We start from the raw sequence: 22,062 nt of genomic DNA on the forward strand, positions 1-22,062 counted from the left end.
TTATCTGTAGGACCCCATTGTTTCCCGTCTCTTCAACGGCGGAAGCTTAATATCCGCCGATTGAGCAATTCGTCTGCAAGTAAACCTCGCGACTGCTTCTTCTGCTGAGTCTCTTCACAGCACCTCCACATTCTGTTTTCCCTCTAGTACAGCTGCTTGATACCCAATACATTCCTCATTCACCATGTGGGGTTCCGCCATTCCACCAACAGAACGAGACAATCGACGCAATCCATGGCATGAGGACGACTACCTTCGCGATGGGAGAGAAGAAGTAGTGACACCGGACCACCAGAGCGAGGAGGAGAGTCCAGATCGCGACCGCCTACGACGCGCGGGCACCTGGGGAGAGAAAGACGCAGGAAGACTTGATACACGGGCAGCAGCAGAGGACCTCGAGGTCCTACGAGGAGAGCTTGCGTCTCTTTCAAAGTCGCGTTCCCGCGGCGCGCAATCGCAACGATCGAACCCGCTTTCTAGGACCACAAGTCGACTCAGCAAACGCCAAAGCCAGGGCCAGGGTCATCGTCGAGGATCCATTACACGCGCAGAAGAGGGCACCGGCGATGCAGAAGATGACGAACCGGGAGACATTGTTGCTGCGGAAAAGGAAGACGACTTCGAGCTCGATGAGTTCATGCGGGAGGGACACTTCGAGAAGCGCAAGGACGGTCAATCGGCCAAGAAAGTCGGCGTCATCTACAAGAATCTCACCGTTAAGGGTGTAGGGTCGACTGCTTCCTTCGCGAGGACGCTACCCGACGCGATTCTGGGCACCTTTGGGCCTGATCTTTACCGTATCGTCTCCGGGTTTATCCCGGCGCTGAAGTTAGGGAGACATAAGCAGATGCGGACGCTTATCAACGACTTTTCGGGTGTGGTCAAGGACGGCGAAATGATGCTCGTCTTGGGACGGTGAGCAATACCTCCGTATGAAATGTATGCGTGACAACTTCTGACATAGCTTACTAGGCCCGGATCCGGATGTTCCACCTTCCTGAAGGCTATATCGAACAATCGCGAGTCGTACGCTGCCGTGGAGGGAGATGTATCCTACGGAGGTATTCCAGCCGGCAAGCAGAAGAAGCAATTCCGAGGAGAAGTCAACTACAACCCCGAGGACGACTCGCATATGGCCGATCTCAACGTCTGGCAAACACTCAAGTTTGCCCTCACCAACAAGACGAAGAAGAACGAGAAGCACGAGGTCAGTCTCCCGCGCGAAAAGTCCACGCCAAAAACCTACTAACATGATGAACTACAGATCCCCATCATCCTTGAGGCACTCCTAAAGGTCTTCGGTATATCCCACACCAAATACACCAAAGTAGGGGATGAATACGTCCGTGGCGTCAGTGGAGGCGAACGCAAGCGCGTCTCCATCGCCGAGACTCTCGCCACGAAGAGCACGGTCAACTGCTGGGACAACAGCACCCGCGGCCTTGACGCCAGTACCGCGCTCGACTACGCCAAATCACTTCGTATCATGACTGATATCAGCAACCGGACGACGCTAGTGACGCTTTACCAAGCTGGTGAACAGATCTACGAGGTCATGGACAAGGTCATGGTTATTGATGCTGGACGCTGCATCTACCAGGGGCCGGCGGGCGAGGCGAAGCAGTACTTTCAGGACCTGGGGTTCAAGTGCCCGGAACGCCAGACGACGGCTGACTTTTTGACGGCGGTTACTGATCCTGCTGAACGTCAGTTTCGTGAAGGTTTTGAAGACAAAGCACCGAAGACGTCGGAGGAGCTTGAGAAAGCTTTCAGGGAGAGTGAGGCTTACAAGAAGGTTTTGAGAGAGATCTCTGAATACGAAACTGAGCTAGAGAACAGCGGCTATGTAGACGCCAAGGAGTTCGAGGGTGCCGTACGGGAAAGTAAGAGTAAGACGGTCCGCAAGAAGAGTCCATACACGGTCTCTTTCATCCGCCAAGTATTGGCTTGCACTCAACGCGAGTTCTGGCTTACATGGGGTGACCAGACTACGCTGTATACCAAATTCTGTAAGTTGCGCCAACGCGATGAGGGAGCCTGGAGGTATTTGTCACCTTTTCAGATTTCAAACGTCTTTTGAAACTGTTGCGAGGACCTCCTTGCTTACTCGTCGCTCTTACCATCTCGCGATAATCTACTAACGTCTTGGTCAAGTCATCATCATCTCCAACGGTCTCATCGTCGGTTCCCTATTCTACGGTCAAGCTCTCGACACCTCTGGTGCTTTCTCACGAGGCGGCTCTGGTTTCTTCTCCATTCTCTTCCTCGGGTGGCTCCAGCTTTCGGAGCTGATGAAGGCGGTCTCTGGTCGCAATGTTGTGAAGAGACATGAGGACTATGCCTTCTATCGCCCTAGTGCTGTGGCCATTGCGCGTGTGGTGCAAGACTTCCCGCTGCTACTGGCACAGGTCATTCCGTTCTGTAAGTCATTTCTTCCCGAAGCCCATATGGGATGCATGCGCCTGAAGATGTTTGCTAACAATTTCAGCCATCATCATGTACTTCATGACCGGTCTGGACGTGGACGTGTCCAAGTTCTTCATCTACTTCCTGTTCATCTACATCACGACCTTTTGTGTTACAAGTCTCTACCGAATGTTCGCTGCTCTCTCGCCTACCATCGATGACGCCGTTCGGTTTGCCGGTATCGCACTCAACCTCCTGATTATCTACACGGGTTACGTCATCCCGAAGCCACAGCTTCTGACGGACTATATCTGGTTTGGATGGATATACTGGATCAACCCGGTTGCGTACTCTTTCGAATCGGTGCTCGCAAACGAATTTTCCGATCGTATCATGGAGTGCGCCCCCAGCCAACTGGTACCACAAGGACCAGGTGTCGATCCCGCGTATCAGGGTTGTAGTCTGACTGGTGCACCGCCGAATTCGAGGACCGTGCCCGGCTCAGACTACCTCCAGGTGTCCTTCAACTACTCGAGGTCGAACCTCTGGCGCAACTTCGGTGTCGTCATAGCCTTCACGGTGCTATATCTTTTGGTAACGGTGATCGCAACCGAAACGGTATCCTTCGCGCAGTCAGGTGGCGGTGCACTGGTCTTCGCCAAGAACAAGCGAGCCAAGCAAGCTGTCAAGGAAGAGGCTCCTCTTGACGAGGAAAAGGTGGTCGCTGGCGAGTCTACCGCGAGCTCAGACACCGCTGCTCATCAAGAGGAGGAGGCGCTGGACTCGATCTCGAGCAGCGAAAGCGTCTTTACCTGGAAGGATGTCGAATACACTGTCCCATATCAGGGAGGTGAGCGCAAGCTTCTGAACAAGGTCAACGGATACGCAAAGCCTGGTGTTATGATCGCCCTTGTCGGTGCCTCTGGTGCCGGTAAGTCCACCTTACTCAACACACTATCGCAACGACAATCTACCGGTGTTGTCTCGGGTGAGTTCCTGGTGGATGGCAAGGATCTCGGCAAGGCTTTCCAACGAGGAACTGGGTTCTGCGAGCAGATGGATCTCCACGACGGTACTGCTACAATCCGCGAAGCTCTCGAGTTCTCCGCCATCCTGCGCCAGGATAAGAAGACGCCTAGGAAGGAGAAGCTCGATTACGTCAACAAAATCATCGACCTGCTCGAACTGCAAGACATTCAGGATGCACTTGTTTCCAGCCTGGGTGTTGAGCAAAAGAAGCGCCTCACGATCGGTGTCGAACTCGCTGCAAAGCCTTCGCTGCTACTGTTCCTTGACGAGCCGACGAGTGGTCTCGACAGCAACTCGGCGTACTCCATCGTTCAGTTCCTCAAGAAGCTCGCTCAGGCAGGCCAGGCTATTGTCTGCACCATTCACCAACCCAGCAGTGTCTTGATTCAGCAATTCGACATGATTCTGGCCCTCAATCCCGGTGGCAACACGTTCTACTTCGGTCCCGTAGGCGAGAACGGAACCGACGTCATCAAGTACTTTGGAGACCGTGGCGTACAGTGTCCGCCTAGTAAAAACGTGGCAGAGTTCATTCTGGAGACTGCAGCGAAACCTGTCAAGCGCAAAGACGGCAGTAAAATCAACTGGAATGAAGAATGGCTCAATTCCGACAACAACAAGCAGATGCTCCAGGAAATCGATCGCATCAAGGCCGACCGCAGCAAGACCGTCTCCAACCAGAACCAAGAAGGGGCAGAAGAGGAATCCGAGTTCGCGGCCAGTGTCTGGGAGCAGACCACCATGCTTACCAAACGCACCTTCATCCAGTACTGGCGTGATCCGTCGTACCTCTACGGCAAGCTCTTCGTCGCAGTGATCATTGGCATATTCAACGGCTTCACGTTCTGGCAACTCGGCAACTCCATCGGCGACCTGCAAAACCGCATGTTCACCGCGTTCCTCATCATTCTCATCCCACCCACCATCGTCAACGCCGTCGTACCCAAATTCTACCAAAACATGGCACTATGGCAAGCTCGCGAACTTCCATCTCGAATTTACGGCTGGGTCGCTTTCACCACTGCGCAGGTGGTGGCTGAGATTCCTATTGCCATTGTGTCGAGTGTGCTGTATTGGATTCTGTGGTACTTCCCTACCGGACTACCCACTGACAGCTCAACGTCGGGATACGTCTTCTTGATGACCATGCTGTTCTTCCTGTTCATTTCCAGCTGGGGTCAGTGGATTTGTGCGTTTGCGCCGAGCTTTACGGTCATTTCGAATGTTTTGCCTTTCTTCTTCGTCATGTTCGGTCTGTTTAATGGTGTTGTACGGCCGTACGACATGATGCCCGTCTTCTGGAAGTATTGGATGTTCTGGATAAACCCTTCAACGTACTGGATTGGCGGTGTTCTCGCTGCTACTTTGAACGGTATACCGGTTGAATGTCAGGAGAGCGAGACCGCCATCTTCGACGCACCACCAGGCCAGACCTGTTCCTCCTATGCCGGCGCTTTTGCTTCAGCTTCTCCAGGATACCTCCTCAATCCCGACGCCACGACTGGTTGCCAATACTGCCCATACTCCGTGGGTAACGACTACCTTGCTACTATCCACATCAAAGCAAGCGACAAATGGCGCAACTTCGGTATCTTCCTTGCCTTTTGCATTAGCAACTGGGCGCTTGTTTACTTCTTCGTTTGGAGCATCAGAATCAAGGGGTGGAGCTTTGGTTTCGGGGCTGTCTTTGGAGGCCTGGGCAAGGGTGTTAGTAAGATCAAGGGCATGCTAATTGGGAAGAAAAAGACCGAAGAAAAGGCCTAATAAGTACCGTAATTCGTGTGAGAGCGGGGAAGAGAGAGATGTCAGTAGTCTATCTAGAATATAATCTTCACGTTTTGGCAAAGTCACGTCTCAAGTCATCTTATGAAGGAGCCTCTTTAATCGCCAGTACTGCGTCGGTTTGTGCATGCCATCTCATAGATGTATGCATCCAACAAAGCCGCAAAACCCAAGTCAACATGTCCTATGATACTGAGCGCAACGCATGCAACTGCAGGTTTGTTAACCAGCAGGCTATCATACAGCAGATGAATGCAGTGGACCACTAGGCCCACCTTTACGAATGCCAAACTGTACTTGCTTTCTGCATCTATGTTTTCGGGAACAGTATCCAGGAACTTGTATCCACTTAACCCAACAGCACCACACTCAACCATCATCCTTGCAATATTGGTGGAGAGTTCAGCAGGATCATTGCCGTTCTCCCGATTGCTGCTCTCAAAGGCTCCGCGGCTTGCAGTCGGAGTGGAAGACGTCTACTTCTAACGACTTAAGCCGCAGGACGGCAATGTTGACAGCGAGAATCGGGTTATTATACTCATGTTACTAAAACGCGATCGTAGATATCAACGGCCCACCCTTTTCTTCGCAGACATCGATCTCGGTTAGAATATTATCGCCACTTGAGGCTCGAACGGCGCATGGAGATAGCGTGCATTTGGTGCACAGGTTCGGTGCTGCGGGCGGTCCGGCACGGTACCCATGCGGCTAAGAAGCTAGAGAACAGCTAAATCGTCATTAAGGATGCGAAGGATGTGAAGGACGCAAACTTGTTCACATCGCATACACACTAAAAGCGACTATAACGGGTGTCCCGTTCCGACTTGGCAGGGCGTAACTTACTATATATCTTGGCGTTTGGCCTTACACATTCACTCGTCTTTGCACCGAATCAACATCCAGAAGCAACCATGGACGTCCGCTATTACACGAACCAAACGCTTTTAGCCAGCACCTAGGCGACATGTGGCAAATGGTATGGGCATCGTGAAGGGCTATTGAGAACGGAAGCGAACACCACGAAGGATTTCCCAATAGAATCTGCAGGTTAGCGCATCATAGGCATGACAATGGACGGGAATTAGATGAAGGCCATGCTACGAGAATATGTATTTAAAGCCCTCAAGTCTCTCAGATTTCTTTTCAGTATCCTCATCAGCATTGCTTCACTCAAGGCAAGCACTATCTTCCCATCAGTTCAACAGACTGGATTACACTTTCCAATATGCTTGCCAAACTCGCTACTCTTTTGACCGTCATTGGCGTATCTAGCGTACAAGCGCAGCTGGTCTACGAATGCGACTCATACACGGAGCCAAATTATGATTCTTGTAAGTAACCGCCTGGCGTTACACGACTCTCAACTAATCGAGTTTTAGGCGACAGAATCATAGCTAACATTGACTGGACGGAAAGCCCTTACAATGGTGGCCGTCCAATTAGAGATGGGGCTTGCAACATCTTCTCTGATCCGACGTTTTCGGACGGACAGGACGCAAACTGCGTCATCGCTGTATGCAACACCCGCGGCGATGGCCAGGACTCGTACTTGAATGTCATCAGCGGCCCGACATACTATCGCTTGATCAAGCAGTGGTGTGAGCCTCAGGGGTCGGGCGGTCGGGCCCCAGGCCCTGCTCAAATAGAGGCAGGTTCAAACCAATACGTCGAAGCCGGCGCCGTCCCAGCAAGTTTCGCCAGACGCAGCTCCATTCGCACCACGACCCGCTCTGCTAAGCCGCAACTAAGAGTTGACTCGAAGACGATAGAGGAGATGGAGGTTTTCTGGGAGACGGTGAGGAACGAAACCATCCAGCGTCAATCCGAGCCTACTATCCAGAAGAGAGTGAGTGTCCAGTCCATCCTTGCCCCTGTTTACCAATTTTACTGCCTTTTTCTAACACGATCCGACAATAGCAAGAAGAAGTGCTTGTCCTCGGTCTGTCCAAGTCCGTTACTCGACCCGGCGTCAGCAACCGGATGAGCGGCATCACCTCACCCGGCGTATCCACCGAGTGGTCGACTACAGAAGGCTTTTCCACGAGCGTCGGTGTGAGTGCCGAATTAAGCGTCGGCTTCTTTGACATCTTCACTGCATCCGTTGGCATCGACGTATCTATGGAATTTAGTCAGGAGTACACCCGGACGATTGAGTTTGATCCAAGCAAGTCGTGCAGTACTTCACAGGAGGCATTTATGGTCTTCTTGCCGCACTTTGATCACTACGTTGTCGCAGACGAGAACGGAAACCAGTACGATATCTGGATTCCCGTAGAAGGAGGCGATGTCGCAGTCCAGTGTCTTGGCTAGATGAACATGGGGATGATTGTTAGTCGTAGGGCGGCGGGTCCGGTGGCGGGATATATACTCTGCACGCTTTTTGTAGTATAGCTAGACCTTGTTGCACTTTCAACAAGTGCTAAGGTCTTCTCGATGGATATGTAGGTAGGCTAAATAGAGGCGCCATGGCCACTTCCTTGTGTCGCGAAGGCAGTGCTCAATCATCTCTCTATTTTGCTTATTCTCGAATAATTTCTCATAGGCTCTCTTCCAGAATTTATATCGTAGTAACTCCATCTAATGTTAGTTCCACATCTTGAACAACAAAACTGCATCTCAACTGGCCCATGAGGTATTTGCTGTAGTCCGCGGATAACTACACAAGCATTACAGCCGCGTCTAAAGCAATGAACAAAGACATCAAAGTGTTTGCCGCCCTTTGTTACGTACACAAATATATGTGTCATCTTATCCTCGGTACTGAGCTCGGTACCTCAAATTGTTGGATGAGGTCGCCAGGTTTTAGATTACGGAAGCTATGACTGGCTCACCGCTGCGGATATCGAGTCTTCTAGTGGATACGAACCAAGGGATAGTGATCACAGCCACCGCGCCCTACGTAAGCTAAGGCGATATAAAAGGCAACATCCTAGAGAAAAAAAGAATTTCGCAACTCCTACAGAACAGGTCAGTTATCATTCACACCCATTATTTTGTATGAACGCTAAATTTGAAGGGGGTCTCAGAGGGCCACATTTGTGTGTTGGTGTTAGCACCACACGTAGCTCCCCGACGGGTCAACTATCGGGCTGCATTATGCAGTCAGCTAACCATGAAAGTTTCTTTCATCTCAGACTTGTTGAGATAAAGAAAAGACATTGGCCTACTTCGAGAGCAGGAGGAATCGAGCTTCCAACTTCGCACCTTGCGTTTTGGTGTTTGACTTCCCGAGGTCGAGAGGGTGCGCGCTTGATGAGAGGAAGGCCATTCGATACGACCGATGATGAAGCAGCCTGGCCGGAACTTTCGCACCATTGTGTGCGTTGTTCTCGGTAAGAGAGAGGGAAGGCAGGTGCTGAGGTCACTTTGAGGGCAGGCAGGAGGGGCGGTGATGAAGCAGTCGCAGTCGTGTTCCCCACGCTACACGCTGGGGTTCGCGAACCAGCAGCGCAAAGCTCTGAGACCCCAAACAAGTCAGTTACACACTGCAGTATGGATAATATGAGGCAGCAGGCAAAATATAGGAGGTCCCTGTGATATGTTTCAAACAGGAGACATTCCAAACTGTATTGTTCTACCGCATGATCAACGCCGCGCAATGCTGTGAGAATTGTCTATACTGGCTGAGCCCACCACCCTAAAGCTGCACCTGAAACTTCGGGTTCGTCCTGATCCTCTCACCATAGTACTTGAATAGAATTGGCACCGGGATAAACGCCACAGAGATGAACCCAAGTAGAGAATTTCCCCACCCCAACCCCAAAGCATCATACATGTTTAGTCCAGCGAGCGGCAGAAAGGCACCGAACATGGAGCGGAGAACGGTATTCGCTGCGATAGCAGACGCAGCGTGGACAGTGAACGCATCAACGAGGTAGGTTTGAATAGTCATCATAGCCGTCAGATTGCCCAGACCGATGAACGAGGTGAAGATGATGGGGACGATCCAGTGGACTTTGTAGTATGTCGTCCATCCGTATACGAAAACACCGACGGGGAGTCCAATGGCACCAGGTAGGGTGAGGATAAGCGGAAGGCGGTGTTCAGGCTTGACGTTTCCTTTTGCTTTTTGCTTGACGATGATCTTGTCGGATAGGATACCGAGGGCTACCATACCAATGAACATGCCTACACCAACACCGATGTAGGACAGTCCGACGGCGCCGGAGGAGAAGTGGTATTGGCCCTCGAAGACGAACGTGACGGTCGTGAAGAACAGATACAGGATACCGTAGTTGACAGCGACGTAGAGGGACATGAGACCGACAATGGGAGAAAGGAAGAGCATCTTCATCGGGCGCACAATAGCACGAATAAAAATCTCCCTCGGCGGCAGATCCTGAGCAAGTTTCGATCTCAGATTCTCGTTCCCAGTTTCTTTCCGAAGGGCCTTTGTCTTGCGAGCGAGAAGAGTAGGATGGTAGGATTCGCGGCCAACGAAAAAGAGCATGACGCCGAAGACGCCGCCGAAGATGGCGAGGATCCAGAAGACCCAGCGCCAGGATTGGTTCTCCACGAGGAAACCTCCGCATACAGGTCCGATGACAGGACCTAGAAGTGGTCCGACGGCCCACACGGCCATGGCACCAGCTCTCTGTTCAGGAGGGAACATGTCGGCAATTGTGCCGCCTCCGATAGTCAAGGGCGCGGCTCCGGCACACCCCGCTAGAAAACGGAAGCCCACTAACATTCCCATGGAATTGGATAACGCGCAGGCGATGTTGAAGACAACAAAGAGTGCGTTGCAGATGTTGTACAGATGCATGCGTCCGTAGAGTTCAGACATGGGCGCGATGATCAGAGGTCCAATGGCGAACCCCAAGATGTACACTGAGACGACGAACGAGGCCATTATGTTGGAGGTTTCGTTAAAGGCACGGAGGACCTGGGGGACGCCGGGTGCGAAGAAGGAGGATGCGAGAGGAGTGATGAGGGTACAGGCACCCAGTGCGGAGATGATACCCCATTTCTTTTTCGCCGTCCAGTTTTGAGGGTTGGCGGGATCATTTGGCCCGTCCCAGTCGACGATGTTGGCGTCCCGTTCTTGTTCTGGTTGGGCGATGCTAGACATTGTTCGCTCGTCTGTGTGCGTTGAATGGGCGTGGCTGTCGATGCCCTTCTCTGGGTCTTTGGAGAATGAATCCTCAGGTAGTCTGCTGTCTGCATCATGGCCTTGTTCGTATGCTTCTTTGGTAGGTCCGTTAGGCAGATCTTGCGCATCCCGCGCGGGGTTTGGTAATGACGATGGCGTCGCCATCGTGGACGTTGAATGTGGAGTGAACTGAAGGAGGAGTCGTTAGCATGTATTGGACACCGTGACGCATCTTCGCCCCTTCCGTGCCGTACGCACTGATGTGGCGTACTCGTGTTAGAATACTGCGTACATTGGCAGCTAGGAAAGAGAAGCAAGTCTTACCGAGTATACGGTATTACTGAGACAGTCGACTGGGAATAACCGCAAGAACGGGATACAAATCGAACAGTTCGTAGATCGACAGCCCGGAAGTCAAACTATCAGCACAAAGCGTTTTAGGCAGATATGGAAAGTAGATCTGAGAGAAAGGAAAGAAATGATGCCTCGTCTAAAGTGAACAGCAACAAAGGCTTACGTCGCAATCACGGACACAGAAATCCACGACCCTCCGCACGCGAAAGGGCTGCATGCCTAGACCTATGATGCGAGGGCGCAAAGCGGCAGGCGGTCCTACAGCGTATGCAGCGTATTCACCCTATCTCCACACCCTACACGGCGTTATGTCCGCGGATAGGCTAAACTGTTCAGAGCCATGGACAACGGATCGACGGCATTGTAGGATTCTACACCAATAATATGGCGGGCGCGGGAGACGGTAGCCAGAGCATGGGGAGGCTTTGTCAAAGCTTGTTGGTTGGCATGGCGAGCTTGACAGCGCCCGCCAAATGGTGCCATCTCCCGAGCGTCGCTTGGCTGTAGGTGCGCGCGGAGGGTCGGATGGTCATCTCGGAGCTGGCGGGGCTTGGAGCAGTACTGTATTACTTTTGTAACACGAATTCCGTTCTTCGCAGAGACCAAGGCCCTTGACCTGGTTTCAGGCATTCGGGGTTGGGTCCGTCGCGCGTGTTCGTGCTACCACATTCGTCCGACGCGTGTGCCGCAGACCTGGTATGTATTTTGGTCCCACGTCGAGCTCAAAGCGACAGTACTATGGATCGTAAAACTAGTAGTAGCAATTTAGGCCTCTAGATGTGGTACCCGACGAAGCGAGTCGAGATGAGAGTACCGATGGCATTTGGTTAGTAGTACGCCGCCTTAGGAAGGCGACACAAAACACGTCTGACCTCGATATTGTCGTAAAACGCCCTGCAGCTGCATCGTTTGCCGTTCTGGGTATGCCTCTTGAGGTTTCTTGACAACGCGCAGATGTGAGCATAGGACGCAACGTCCATCGACCGATCCACTATCACCCGCAGAGAGTGAGGTCCCACTTGTCCCCAGAGTACGTGTCTTCCGCTGTCATCCGACCCATTCTGCAGATCTGTGGTATGGGAACGGCTGGTAGTAGCTCTTTCGGTTCGAGCGTGTCTGCGAGGGCTGGCTATTGAGGGCAATCTCATCGGTGAAGATTCCCATGCATCACTCACACTACAAGTCTCTTGAAGTGAAAGCAGTGTAATGGGCACAGGTTGGCGTGTTATGGCCGTCACGCTTTGAAAGATAGATCCTCAAACGCTGACGCTGGCGCACGACATCAGCACGGGGCTCTGAGCAGCCCTGTTTGTACAATGGATTCGAAGTGGAAAATTTTGATAGATGGGAATAAGAATGTCTATCATTTCATCGTAGGCAGCTGCTCTAAGAGCTCCCAAGTTCGTTGCCCATTTCATCCATTCATCTACTTCGGCTAGCCAGCCACATCAGCCGTGTGTATGTATATGCGCCAGAACGCCTTGCTTTGCCATTTATATTACAGAAAGAAGAGATTCATCCGCTTCATCCAATCTATCAGGGTATCTTTATGCGATGTTGCCGGCGAGACCAAGAAAGAGGGCTTGAGCTGCGAGCTGCAGTGTCCAAATGCCCACCTTCTTTATGCGTCGTTTACGTGTGGTTCGATCTTCGAGGACGTCGCGGGCGAATGCATCGTACATCTAAGCATGTGTTAGGACTCGTTTCTAGAGGGCAGCAAGGGGAATGAATATAGGACTCACCTCCTTTGACACCTCCTCCATTAACCCGCTATCATAGAGGGTCCAACTGCCGTCGAACTCACTAACCCTCTTCACAACCCTGCAGTTCACTGGGATGAAGGTGCGACTTGAGTTCATGTATGCCACAATAGGTCGTACGAGCGCGTTGTTCACGTAAGAAATGTCCCGGGTAAAGATTGGGACTGCGGCGCGCACGTCGTTGAGATGGACACGCATGTCCATGATCATATAACGGTTGTCCTCCTCTGTTTCCTCGTGGGGTTGCGACTTGTCTTCAGGATGCTCATCGAAGCCGTGTACCGCGTGGTCAGAGAAATGGTGCTTGCGCTGTTGGATAACGGTAGCTTCCACACGATCGTACATGTCGGACATGACCTTTGCAATACTATCGTCATCGTCATTGGGGAACATGACATCTGCCACAATGTCGACGTTGCCTTCGTGGATCCACGAGAAGGGGCCTTCAAAGCCCCTGTTGAGGTGGTCGATGTTCAAGCCGTCGATACGAATCCGGCTATGCTTCTTCCAGGAGCTGCCGTCTTCGCTGTCGCGGCCGCTGCTCAACTGGGCGCCAGTGTAGTTGTGTGTTTGTCTGGGATGTATGGTAAAGAGCGAGTTGTCGAAGGATCCGGACATCATGTTGGCAGAGAGGAAGTCGTAGAACAGCCATTGCTTCCGCAGCTGAGGGAGGTCGCAAGAGAAGATGCTGACGGAGAACGGGCGGAAGCCGTTGGGCTGGTAGATAGTGACGAGCAGATCTTCCATCTTGAAGGACTCGAGTTCGAAGTCGCCCGGGTTGTGCTCGTGTTTGTATGACCTGGGATCCACGCCCTCGATTGTCTGCACTGACGTCCGATCTACGACACCGCGGATACCCTTGATTTCGACGTCCTTCAACAGGCCCTTGCCGTTGAACCATTTTGAGAAAGACAGTGTGACGTTGACGGTATCGATGGAGATGTCGAATTGTGTGTAGTTGGTGTCTTCTTCGGGTTCCGCTTTCTCTTCGACAGCGTCTGGAGTGTCGCTTTCCTGGTGGGTTATGGCGGCGGCGGCAGCAGCCATCTCGGTCTGTGAACCCTTGCTGACCTTTCCTTTGCCTTGGCCGGGGCGTCGCGAGACAAAGACATTGCGGAAAGAAATGACACCGTCTCCCCACTTGGGCACTACAGCGGTCTCGAAGACGACTTTTATGCCTGAGGACTTTGTCAAGTAGTTTCCGATCCACTTCGCAATCGTCTCCTGTGAGAAGGCGGTGTTGATCAAGAAGATGGTCAGCATGAAGAAGGTTGTAGTGCCCAGCACGATCCAGAGGAAGTGGGCGGCGATGATCCACGAGAACAATGCGTAGATCTCATCGGCATTGAAGGGACGGGTGCTTCGGATGGTAAGCCACTTGAAGTGGATCTTTATGCGCGACCAGAAGCCCGAGGCAGCTTCGAGCAGTTCAGCCTTGCTGGGGCGGTATATGTGGGGTAGGTGGTGCGGGAGACGGTCGAGGAGGGGCTTTGGCGCACCTGATGCTTCGGGCTTGGGCTTGGGCGGCGGTGTTTTGGAGGACTGCGGTGTCTGGCCCGTGGGCTCTGGTTTGGTCTTGGAGGAGCCATTCGTCGCCGAACTCTTGTTGCGGCGGTCGCTGCCTCTGTTCCTCTCCAGCGCTCGGCCCGCCTTGGACGATGCGTTTCTGCGCCATGCCGAGAAGACGGTGCCAGCCACACTCTGCTGGAGACGGCCGGTGCGGGGTGACGATGCTCGCAGCAGCAGACCGGGTGCGTGTCCGGGATACGGTGAGGTGGTCGGCAGCCCCAAGACATGCGAATTCGCGGTAATGGAGCGCTTCTGGGTGCCTCCCCGCCATGGCGACTGCGCCTGTGCCTGTGCCTGTGCCCATGCCCCCAGCCCTTCGCGCGGAAGCACACGGCCGCCGTGGATCAGCGGCTGGCCAGCGACGGCGCGCCACAGGAAGCCGAGCGTGCCTACATTCTTGTTCATGATAATCGCGGCGGGTACATGGTCGACGTCGGCAAGCGAGGGGTGTGCGGACGTGTGTGGGCGGAGAGAGGGTGCCGTGTGCAGTGCAGGACAGGCGGGCGGGTGGTTGGAATACAAGATTCACGTCATTACCCATGCACATGCAAAAAGAAGGCCTCGCGGTAGAGGGACAGGCGCTAGCCCGCTTCGGGACGACTGCCGCTCGCCTCAGCCAAATTTCTTGAGCAGCCCCACATTGTCGCGAATCGATAGCACCTCCAGCATCCACGCCCGCCTACACTTCGCATACCGCATACGCATACGCATACCGCATACCGCTGCCAGCATGCCCGCCCCTACCGCCCTCCAGCGCAGGCCCGACGAGTTTGCCGACGATGTCACCATGGAGGCGTCGTCGGTCCCGCTCCCGACCGAGAGCGACGGCGACCTCATCTCCATGAGCCTCGACCCCGTCGCCGCCGCGCACGATGCCCCAGCGCCCACCGACGACGACATGCCCATGACGGACGAGAGCGGGAAGCCAAAGTTCCCCGCCGCCAAGTCGATACCCCTCGCCTTCCGCCGCGAACAGCGCAAGGTCCCCATCCCACCCCACAGGATGACGCCCCTCAAGAACTCGTGGCCCAAGATCTACCCCCCGCTTGTCGAGCACCTCAAGCTGCAGGTCCGCATGAACACAAAGGCAAAGGCCGTCGAACTGCGCACCTCCAACGCCACAACCGACACAGGCGCGCTGCAGAAGGGAGAGGACTTTGTAAAGGCCTTCACGCTGGGCTTTGACACGGATGATGCCATTGCGGTAAGTGATACGAAGCCCTACACCTGAGCTGGCGGTTATTCAAACTGGGTTTGGCCAGGCCAGACTCCTCGATTCGAGAATATTCGACTGACGACTCACAGCTGCTTCGACTCGACGATCTCTACATTGAGACCTTTGAGATCAAGGACGTCAAGACCCTACAGGGCGAGCATCTCGGCCGCGCGATTGGCCGCATTGCAGGCAAGGACGGCAAGACCAAGTTCGCCATCGAGAACGCCAGCAGAACACGAGGTGCGTCCATGACATGAATACCCCCGTTGTCCAGATTACTAACAACCCCCAGTCGTCCTAGCAGACCAGAAGATCCACATCCTCGGCGGTTTCAAGAACATCCACATCGCGCGCGAAGCCATTGTCAGCCTGATCCTGGGTCAACAACCAAGCAAGGTGTACGGCAACCTACGGACAGTCGCCGGACGTATGAAGGAGAGGTTCTAGACGATGCACACGAGCGAGAAATCTTGCATAGTAGCCAAGCAATGGCAACCGCGATATCGGGCATTTACACGGCGTTACGGAGACTCGGGCAGGTTGGGAAAAGCTGTTATACCATCAGGCATGATTTGACGATTGGAAGAAGATGGATGGAATATCACATAGCTATAGAAGCAATTACGAGCGATGCATACATACTCGCATGGTCATGTTCGGTTTTGGCAAAGTACGAGCACGAAGATTGCACGATACCATTCTCTCTCCACAGACATCTATACTGCCCGCTTCCCTCACGCATCCAGCCTTCCTACAAGTACCGCACAAACCTCTCTCCCCTCCTCGCCCCAAACCCTCTGGCAAGGAATCCACTGCACACCCTCCATCCTCACCCCCTCTCCTCCATTCCCATTCCACGCAAACCCCCTTCCAACATACAGCGTAGCACTCGTCCAGCCCTGTGCACCCAGCTTCCCTAGCACCTCCACATCCCGCTCATCCCTGATCTCCAACGTAAAAAAACGAGACCGACTGTGCGCCGGCGTCGTAGTAGTGCACTGGGTAACAGAGGCGTCACGCTCGTATGCGATGGAAGGAGACGTAAGACCCGTAGCGCTCCACTCTATATCCACACCGCGCGGCAGAGAAGACACCTGGGCGACGAAACAAGGTGGTACGACTATCTCTGCCTTAGCCCCGGTCGAACCTTGATTTTGCGCAGTAGATATGGCAGAGCGATCAGGGATCGGCGCCCGGTACGTAGAGTCCTTGAAGGCCGAGGCGTCATGTTGGTTCAGGCGGTCCCAAGGATCAATATCCTCGTCTTCGTCTTCGTCCTCGTGGTTGTCGTCGTCAGTCGAGGATGAAGGCGGGGTATGAAGCTTCCTCCATACTTCCTGCGCCGTCCGCACATCCCCCTCTGGAGTCTCAGAAGCGGGAATGAAACACACGGCTGCTGTCCACCATGTCACTCGCTTTGTGCGGCCGATGCGCCAGAGGTGTTGGAGGGAAAGGAGAGCCTGACCTCGGAAACCTTGCTCTGTGTAGACGGCCATGGATGCGGGGATGAGCGGGATTTGCCCGGCTACGTAGACGACTTCTCCGGTGGTTTGGGTGTCGTTTTCGGGGTGCTGCTTGCTGGGGGGTAGGCGGGCGGAGATGGCTTGGCTGTAAGGTCCGATGTTTGCGGGTGCCCAGTAGCTTTGGCCTTGGACGTGGAGGCCCTGTCTGTTCACTGGGTGAAGGAGCTTTCCGTTTTGGTCGTTTTGGTCCTTGTCCGCGGTTACGCTTAGCATGACGTGTCTGTCTTCTGGCATGGTGTCCCCGACTGCGATCGTAGCTCTGGCTGGCGGGTTCACGCCGCTGAAGTATTGAGCGTAGATTGGATTAAGAACTGTAAAGTCTGCCATGTCGCGGAGGAGCAATGTGCAGTGGTTGACGCTGGATCTGGAAACATGGCATCGCTTCAGAATATGGTCGAGACGGAGGAAGATCTTGGAGAGCTGGCGAGAAGGGGAATCGGGTGAGGAAGAGGGAGAGGTATCGCTCGAGAGGTTGGAGTATGTAAAGACGGTCGAGGCGTTACTGAATGTATTCCTGGGTAGTCGGTCTACTATGGACGGGAGATGCACTCGAGAGGGCGACCCAAAAGACAGAACAGTGCCCTCTTTTTCAGTGGACGCAGAAAGCTCATTTTGGTTGCTGGCGTTTGTCACTTCCAACACTCTCTTGAACTCGTCGTCAAAGAGCTCGGGTATCCTCAATGTGCCAGCACCTTCGTTATCGTCAACCTTTTCCTCTAGCGTACTCTTCTCGATCTTCAGCACCGCCTGGCCACCCTCCAGTTTCCCAGGTGGTCCCTCCTCGATCACTATCTTCTTCTTCCAGATCGACCTCGGCCCATCCAGTGCCAGCGTCTCAAACTCCCCTCCTTCACCCAGTATCGCGCCGTCACCAGCATCACCATAGCGCCCCATGGCCTTCGCTAGCCTTGCTATAGTCTTGTGATTGGCGACATCGAGGCCCAAAAAGTCTTCATCCAGACCACCAGACGCCGTCTTGATGATGATTGCTTTTTGTCCTACAGTCGTCATATCATGCAAAAGCGACGATTGCGTATACGGTGGCAGCAGCGGATACTGCCACAGATACGACAGTGGCGTCAGCCCTAGCCTGAGCGCAACATTCTCCACACGCGTCCGTTGATACGTGCTCAGGATGGCCCCTGTAGACACTGCGTTTGCCTCCGGATGTGCTTCCATGACACTTCTCAACAGCGGAACCAAGTCTTCAGTCTCATCCTGCTCTTGCTTTTGCAAAGGCGTCGCATAGTCTCTGTTCGAGTCTACGGCGGTGCCCAGGATCTCTTGTCGATAGAGCGGTATTCCTAGCGCTTCTTCGTAGAGTGGGATGACCGAATGCCCCACGGTCTGGTACATGTAACTGTTGATGTCCTTATCGTCATTGGCCGAAGGCGCTGGGTGCAAATTGGCCAGTGCTACGACGCTGTGGCCGTTGGCTTTGCAGTGGAGAATGGAGAAGAGCGAGTCTTTGCCTCCGGAGATTAAAGCAATTACGCTCAATGACGGTGACATGGTAAAACGAATGATTCGAAACGGGCGACCGTCTGGGAAAAGCAATGAAGGAGTTGAGACGGCCCGGTGCCGCTCGTTGCATGAGACAGACGCAGGTGGATTGGATCTCGCTAAGGGTCTGCGCGCGCTAGGTTGATCCGTGGGGTTTTGCAACGAGCGCGATAGTGTATTTTGGTATCAGGGTCCCGTCCTGCACCCATCGCTGACGGCTGATCGTCGAAAAGCAACGGTGCGCACAACGCGCGGCTCGCATGGATGGCACAGTAGTCACATGCAGGGAAGAAGCATCGGAAGTATGTATGTAACGTGTTTTTGTATGATAGTCGGACAGTGCCAGCACCTCTAACCTACAATGAGCCGCAAAGAACGCAAAAGCATTGCTGAGCAGATTGTAAAAGTCTGACAATTACATGTGTGTGATGAGAAAGAAGCGAAGATTCCCAGAATGTCAGAGGACGCTCAGATGAGGCTGCCCGATTACAACGAGTGTAGGAAGCGCAAGATAAACAGCGGGGTAACGCGGCGACAGTGGCCGGTGTAGGGTAATGGCCATGTCGTCGTAAAAGTGAAACCAAGAAAAACACCAGATCTATCCGTCCGCCGAGGTCCGCCCCAGAAGTCCCGATAAGCCGTGCTAAACGCAAAACCAAGCGATGAGAAGAAAATGCCAATCTCGCATGTTGGTACAGCCAGATCGGGTATGTAGAATACAGTGGGAGAAGGGAAGCGTAGAGTTTTAGCTGCAGATTGTGCAAGCTCGAGCCGCTGATGTAGATCGGTGCCGCCTGTCTAGCCATGTCGTGAGGGTGGACGAGCAGCCGTGTGGCATGATGTATAATCCTTCTACCAGGTGTTGTGGGGGTCATGAAGAGTCGTTAAGAGTTGAAAGGAGAAGTGTGGTAGAGAAGAAGGTTTACTCGTTCCTCTTGCGCTTCTTCTGGCTGGGGGAAGACTCGTTCTCGGATCCGTCTGAGCTTGATGTGGGGATCTCGGCAGCGGCGTTGTAGAGGATCTCGCCCATGGTGGAAGGCGCCTGTGCGCCGAACGCGCCGGGTTGGCCGTGCTGCATGTCCGAGTGATGGAAGTCGGAGCCCATGACCTCGAGGCTGACAGCGCCAGTGCCGTGGGTGCGCTGGTGCTGCGACAGGTTGTCGCTCCTGGAGAACTTCTTACCGCAGTCGGTGCACTCAAAGGGCTTGTCGTGAGTGTGGAGAGAGCGGTAGTGGCGCTTGAGGTGCTCTTGACGGCGGAAGCGACGCGAGCACAGAGTGCAGACGAAGGTCTTGGAAGGGTCGTCGGTGAGCGACTGCTTGCGACCGCGACGGCTGGTAGGCGCGACGGGAGTGGCGTGTTCGTCTGAGCTGGAGCCGACAGCGTTTTCGGCTTGACCTGATTCTTGTTGGCTTGATGCTCCAGACATGGTGTTGTCATCACCGGATGTCTGTTGCTTACCCTGGTAGTCCGACTCGGTCTCGCTGAACTCGGAACGAGCCTTCTTGACTGTACGCCTCTTCATGTCGGAAGTGGCCGACATGTCAAAGTCGCTGGTGGCAGGGGTAAGGGGCAGGCCGTTGACAAGCTCCTCCTCGAAGTCGGTGAAGCTCTCGTCGCTGAGGAAGTCCTCTTCGGGAGAAAAGGCACCTAGGTCAGTGCGCTGGCGCTTGCTGCCGCAAAAGTGGGCGTTGTCGGTGGAGAAGTTGACCAGGCCAGTGAAGTCGTCCTCGCAGTCAAGCTCGAACAGGGGCTCGAAAGTAGGGAGTCCGGTGAAGTGGAACGACTGAGCAGGCTCGAAGCTGTCTACCTTGGCAGTCTCACCCTTGAGGACAACCTTGTGCTCCTCGTCGCCGGGGCAAAGTGTGACGATAGGAAGCTCGGTAGTGGCGGAGACGGTGAGATCGCGGGGGTTGCAGAAGTTGTTCTCGGCTTCCGCAAAAGCAGAGCGGGGCACTGGTGATGGTGATGGGGAAAGCGAGGGGCATGAAGTTGCAGACAGGAGGTAGGACCCCTGGTTAGCCGACGGAGGCTGGATGTAGACTTGAAGCAGTTAGCAACGCTGTCCACGCACACACGTAGTGAGTTGCCCACGCAACGTCGAGGCAGCGACATTGCTTGCACAAGACGATGCGAATAGTACATTGGATAAACTTACCTGGTGTCATGGGTGGGGAGGCTGAACGCCATTCGAGACCGGCAGAGAGGAGCTCAGAGAAGACCTCGCCTTCGCAGCCCTGCTTTACACCCTCGATACCCTCAGCAGAGAACATGTCGTGCAGCGGTGTAGGGAGGACATCGCATGTGGAAGGAGGGCTGCTGGTGTTGCTACCGCACGATGAAAGAGGAGGTGTGGCAGGCGAGAACGAGTAGTCAGTGTCAATGGGGTGAAGGTACGGCGAGTCTTGAGGTTGGATCAAGATCGTTGGCTTCTGGTACATTGGCTGAGGAGATGCGACGGGAGTCAGCATCTGGTTGGCGTAGGCGGTCTGAGGGTAGGACATCTGAGAGCATGCCGACGTTGGCCTCTGGTAGTACATGTTCTGTGCTTGGAAGGTAGCCTGTCCGGATGGGTGGGGTGTGAAGTGACCGTGTTGGCGTGTGTTCTCCCCTTGAGGGTCCGGGTTGTAGTAGAAGAATGGCGATTGCATTGCCTGGGCAGGGTGGATGGGATATGAGCCTTCCATTGCGTGTGTAGGTGTGTGTTTAGTTCAGTGTAGCAGTTGTCGTCGTCGTACACGTTGTTGTTCGTGGGTTGGGTCGATGATAGAGTTGTATCGAGTGATGTCGAGGACAAATTAGTTGTACTTGAAGGCAGGATACTGGACAGTATAAGAGAGAGTCGAAGGAATGACTGTGGGCCAGTTCGTAATAACGAAACTGTCACTAAGATAGATAATGAAGATCAAAGAGTGTGAGGGCACAAAATTATGAGACCCAAGATGAAAACCTGAACGGCGACGGCGGAAAGAAACGAGAGGGACGTGGTTGATGAACCTTGATCAAGGGCAGGCCAGTGAAAAAGAGAACTGATGAGCGCACAGAGAAGGACGGCTCGCTCTAGTGCGCCGGGGCGCAGCGCAGCTCCACAAGCCAGCTAGGTATGGGATCCTGCATTAGACCCTAGCCTTGACTCGCGTCAAAAGCAGCGAGTGCATTAATGCATGGGTTTTTGGGCCTAAAATTATTCGCCCAATGCATAGCTGCATGGGGCTATACGCGAAATGAGATGTGCGCGGCGGTTCCGGCAGGCCTCCAGGCATTGGCTACGTCGCCAGCACAGCACATGGTGGGATGGAAGGCCTGCACACTGCCTACGTAGTGGGTTCTACCGCCCTCTCCGAATGGAGACGATGCAATAGCTGAAGGCAACTGAGCCTCGCCACGGTGTGGCCGTTGTTCTGAACAGCGAGTGATGGGTAGCGAAGGGTGATACTGCCGATGACTGGGCGAGCGTCGGGTGTGTCTTGCGTCTCGTCTGACAAACCACACCACAGCATGCCCTTTCAGACGGCCCTCCAACTCGCCTCGAGATTAGCGCGCCCGGCCATCATTCAGCCTATCATCCTATCTGCCAATCGATAATGATAGCTGCGAGACCCTGCCGGTTGAACTATGTTTTGAAACATCCATACAGCGTCGCGTCTCTCCCGCTCTTCGTGATGGTGATGACGCTGCGCGCTCCACTGAATATGTCACGCACGACAACGCCGTACCGCCCGCGGTGCCACCCTCCAGCATCACAGAAGCAACACCGGGCATGCTGATGTCGTTGTTGATTGAGTGCTTTTGGACGCGCTGTGGCCGGCGTCAACGTTGCCCGCACAC

At 53.9% G+C, this 22,062-nt stretch overlaps 7 protein-coding genes across 7 annotated transcripts; 3 read left to right on the forward strand and 4 right to left on the reverse strand.

Annotated features, from left to right (window-relative positions):
* Window positions 1–184: 184 nt before the first annotated feature.
* J4E85_005179 (uncharacterized protein) lies at window positions 185–5,199 on the forward strand (the record flags this gene model as incomplete). Its single annotated transcript, XM_051469429.1, has 5 exons — window positions 185–915; window positions 973–1,207; window positions 1,265–2,009; window positions 2,155–2,421; window positions 2,489–5,199. The coding sequence occupies 5 exons, from the start codon at window positions 185–187 to the stop codon at window positions 5,197–5,199; spliced, it is 4,689 nt and encodes a 1,562-aa protein (XP_051326260.1).
* A 1,243-nt stretch (window positions 5,200–6,442) lies between these two features.
* J4E85_005180 (uncharacterized protein) lies at window positions 6,443–7,527 on the forward strand (the record flags this gene model as incomplete). The annotated part of the gene is made up of 3 exons (XM_051469430.1): window positions 6,443–6,548; window positions 6,612–7,063; window positions 7,135–7,527. 3 exons carry the CDS (start codon window positions 6,443–6,445, stop codon window positions 7,525–7,527), a joined length of 951 nt encoding a protein of 316 aa, XP_051326261.1.
* Window positions 7,528–8,854: 1,327 nt separating this feature from the next.
* Window positions 8,855–10,474, reverse strand: J4E85_005181 (uncharacterized protein; the record flags this gene model as incomplete). The annotated part of the gene is made up of 1 exon (XM_051469431.1): window positions 8,855–10,474. The coding sequence occupies one exon, from the start codon at window positions 10,472–10,474 to the stop codon at window positions 8,855–8,857; it is 1,620 nt and encodes a 539-aa protein (XP_051326262.1).
* Window positions 10,475–12,210: 1,736 nt separating this feature from the next.
* Window positions 12,211–14,397, reverse strand: J4E85_005182 (uncharacterized protein; the record flags this gene model as incomplete). Its single annotated transcript, XM_051469432.1, has 2 exons — window positions 12,211–12,345; window positions 12,406–14,397. 2 exons carry the CDS (start codon window positions 14,395–14,397, stop codon window positions 12,211–12,213), a joined length of 2,127 nt encoding a protein of 708 aa, XP_051326263.1.
* A 325-nt stretch (window positions 14,398–14,722) lies between these two features.
* PNO1 (pre-rRNA-processing protein pno1) lies at window positions 14,723–15,655 on the forward strand (the record flags this gene model as incomplete). The annotated part of the gene is made up of 3 exons (XM_051469433.1): window positions 14,723–15,196; window positions 15,298–15,448; window positions 15,501–15,655. 3 exons carry the CDS (start codon window positions 14,723–14,725, stop codon window positions 15,653–15,655), a joined length of 780 nt encoding a protein of 259 aa, XP_051326264.1.
* Window positions 15,656–15,942: 287 nt separating this feature from the next.
* J4E85_005184 (uncharacterized protein) lies at window positions 15,943–18,243 on the reverse strand (the record flags this gene model as incomplete). Its single annotated transcript, XM_051469434.1, has 1 exon — window positions 15,943–18,243. One exon carries the CDS (start codon window positions 18,241–18,243, stop codon window positions 15,943–15,945), a length of 2,301 nt encoding a protein of 766 aa, XP_051326265.1.
* Window positions 18,244–19,156: 913 nt separating this feature from the next.
* On the reverse strand, window positions 19,157–20,921 carry J4E85_005185 (uncharacterized protein; the record flags this gene model as incomplete). The annotated part of the gene is made up of 2 exons (XM_051469435.1): window positions 19,157–20,277; window positions 20,393–20,921. The coding sequence occupies 2 exons, from the start codon at window positions 20,919–20,921 to the stop codon at window positions 19,157–19,159; spliced, it is 1,650 nt and encodes a 549-aa protein (XP_051326266.1).
* Window positions 20,922–22,062: the final 1,141 nt, after the last annotated feature.

Source organism: Alternaria conjuncta (assembly GCF_024043145.1).
Source record: "Alternaria conjuncta strain BMP 0040 chromosome Unknown scaffold_7, whole genome shotgun sequence".
NCBI classification, from domain to species: domain Eukaryota; kingdom Fungi; phylum Ascomycota; class Dothideomycetes; order Pleosporales; family Pleosporaceae; genus Alternaria; species Alternaria conjuncta.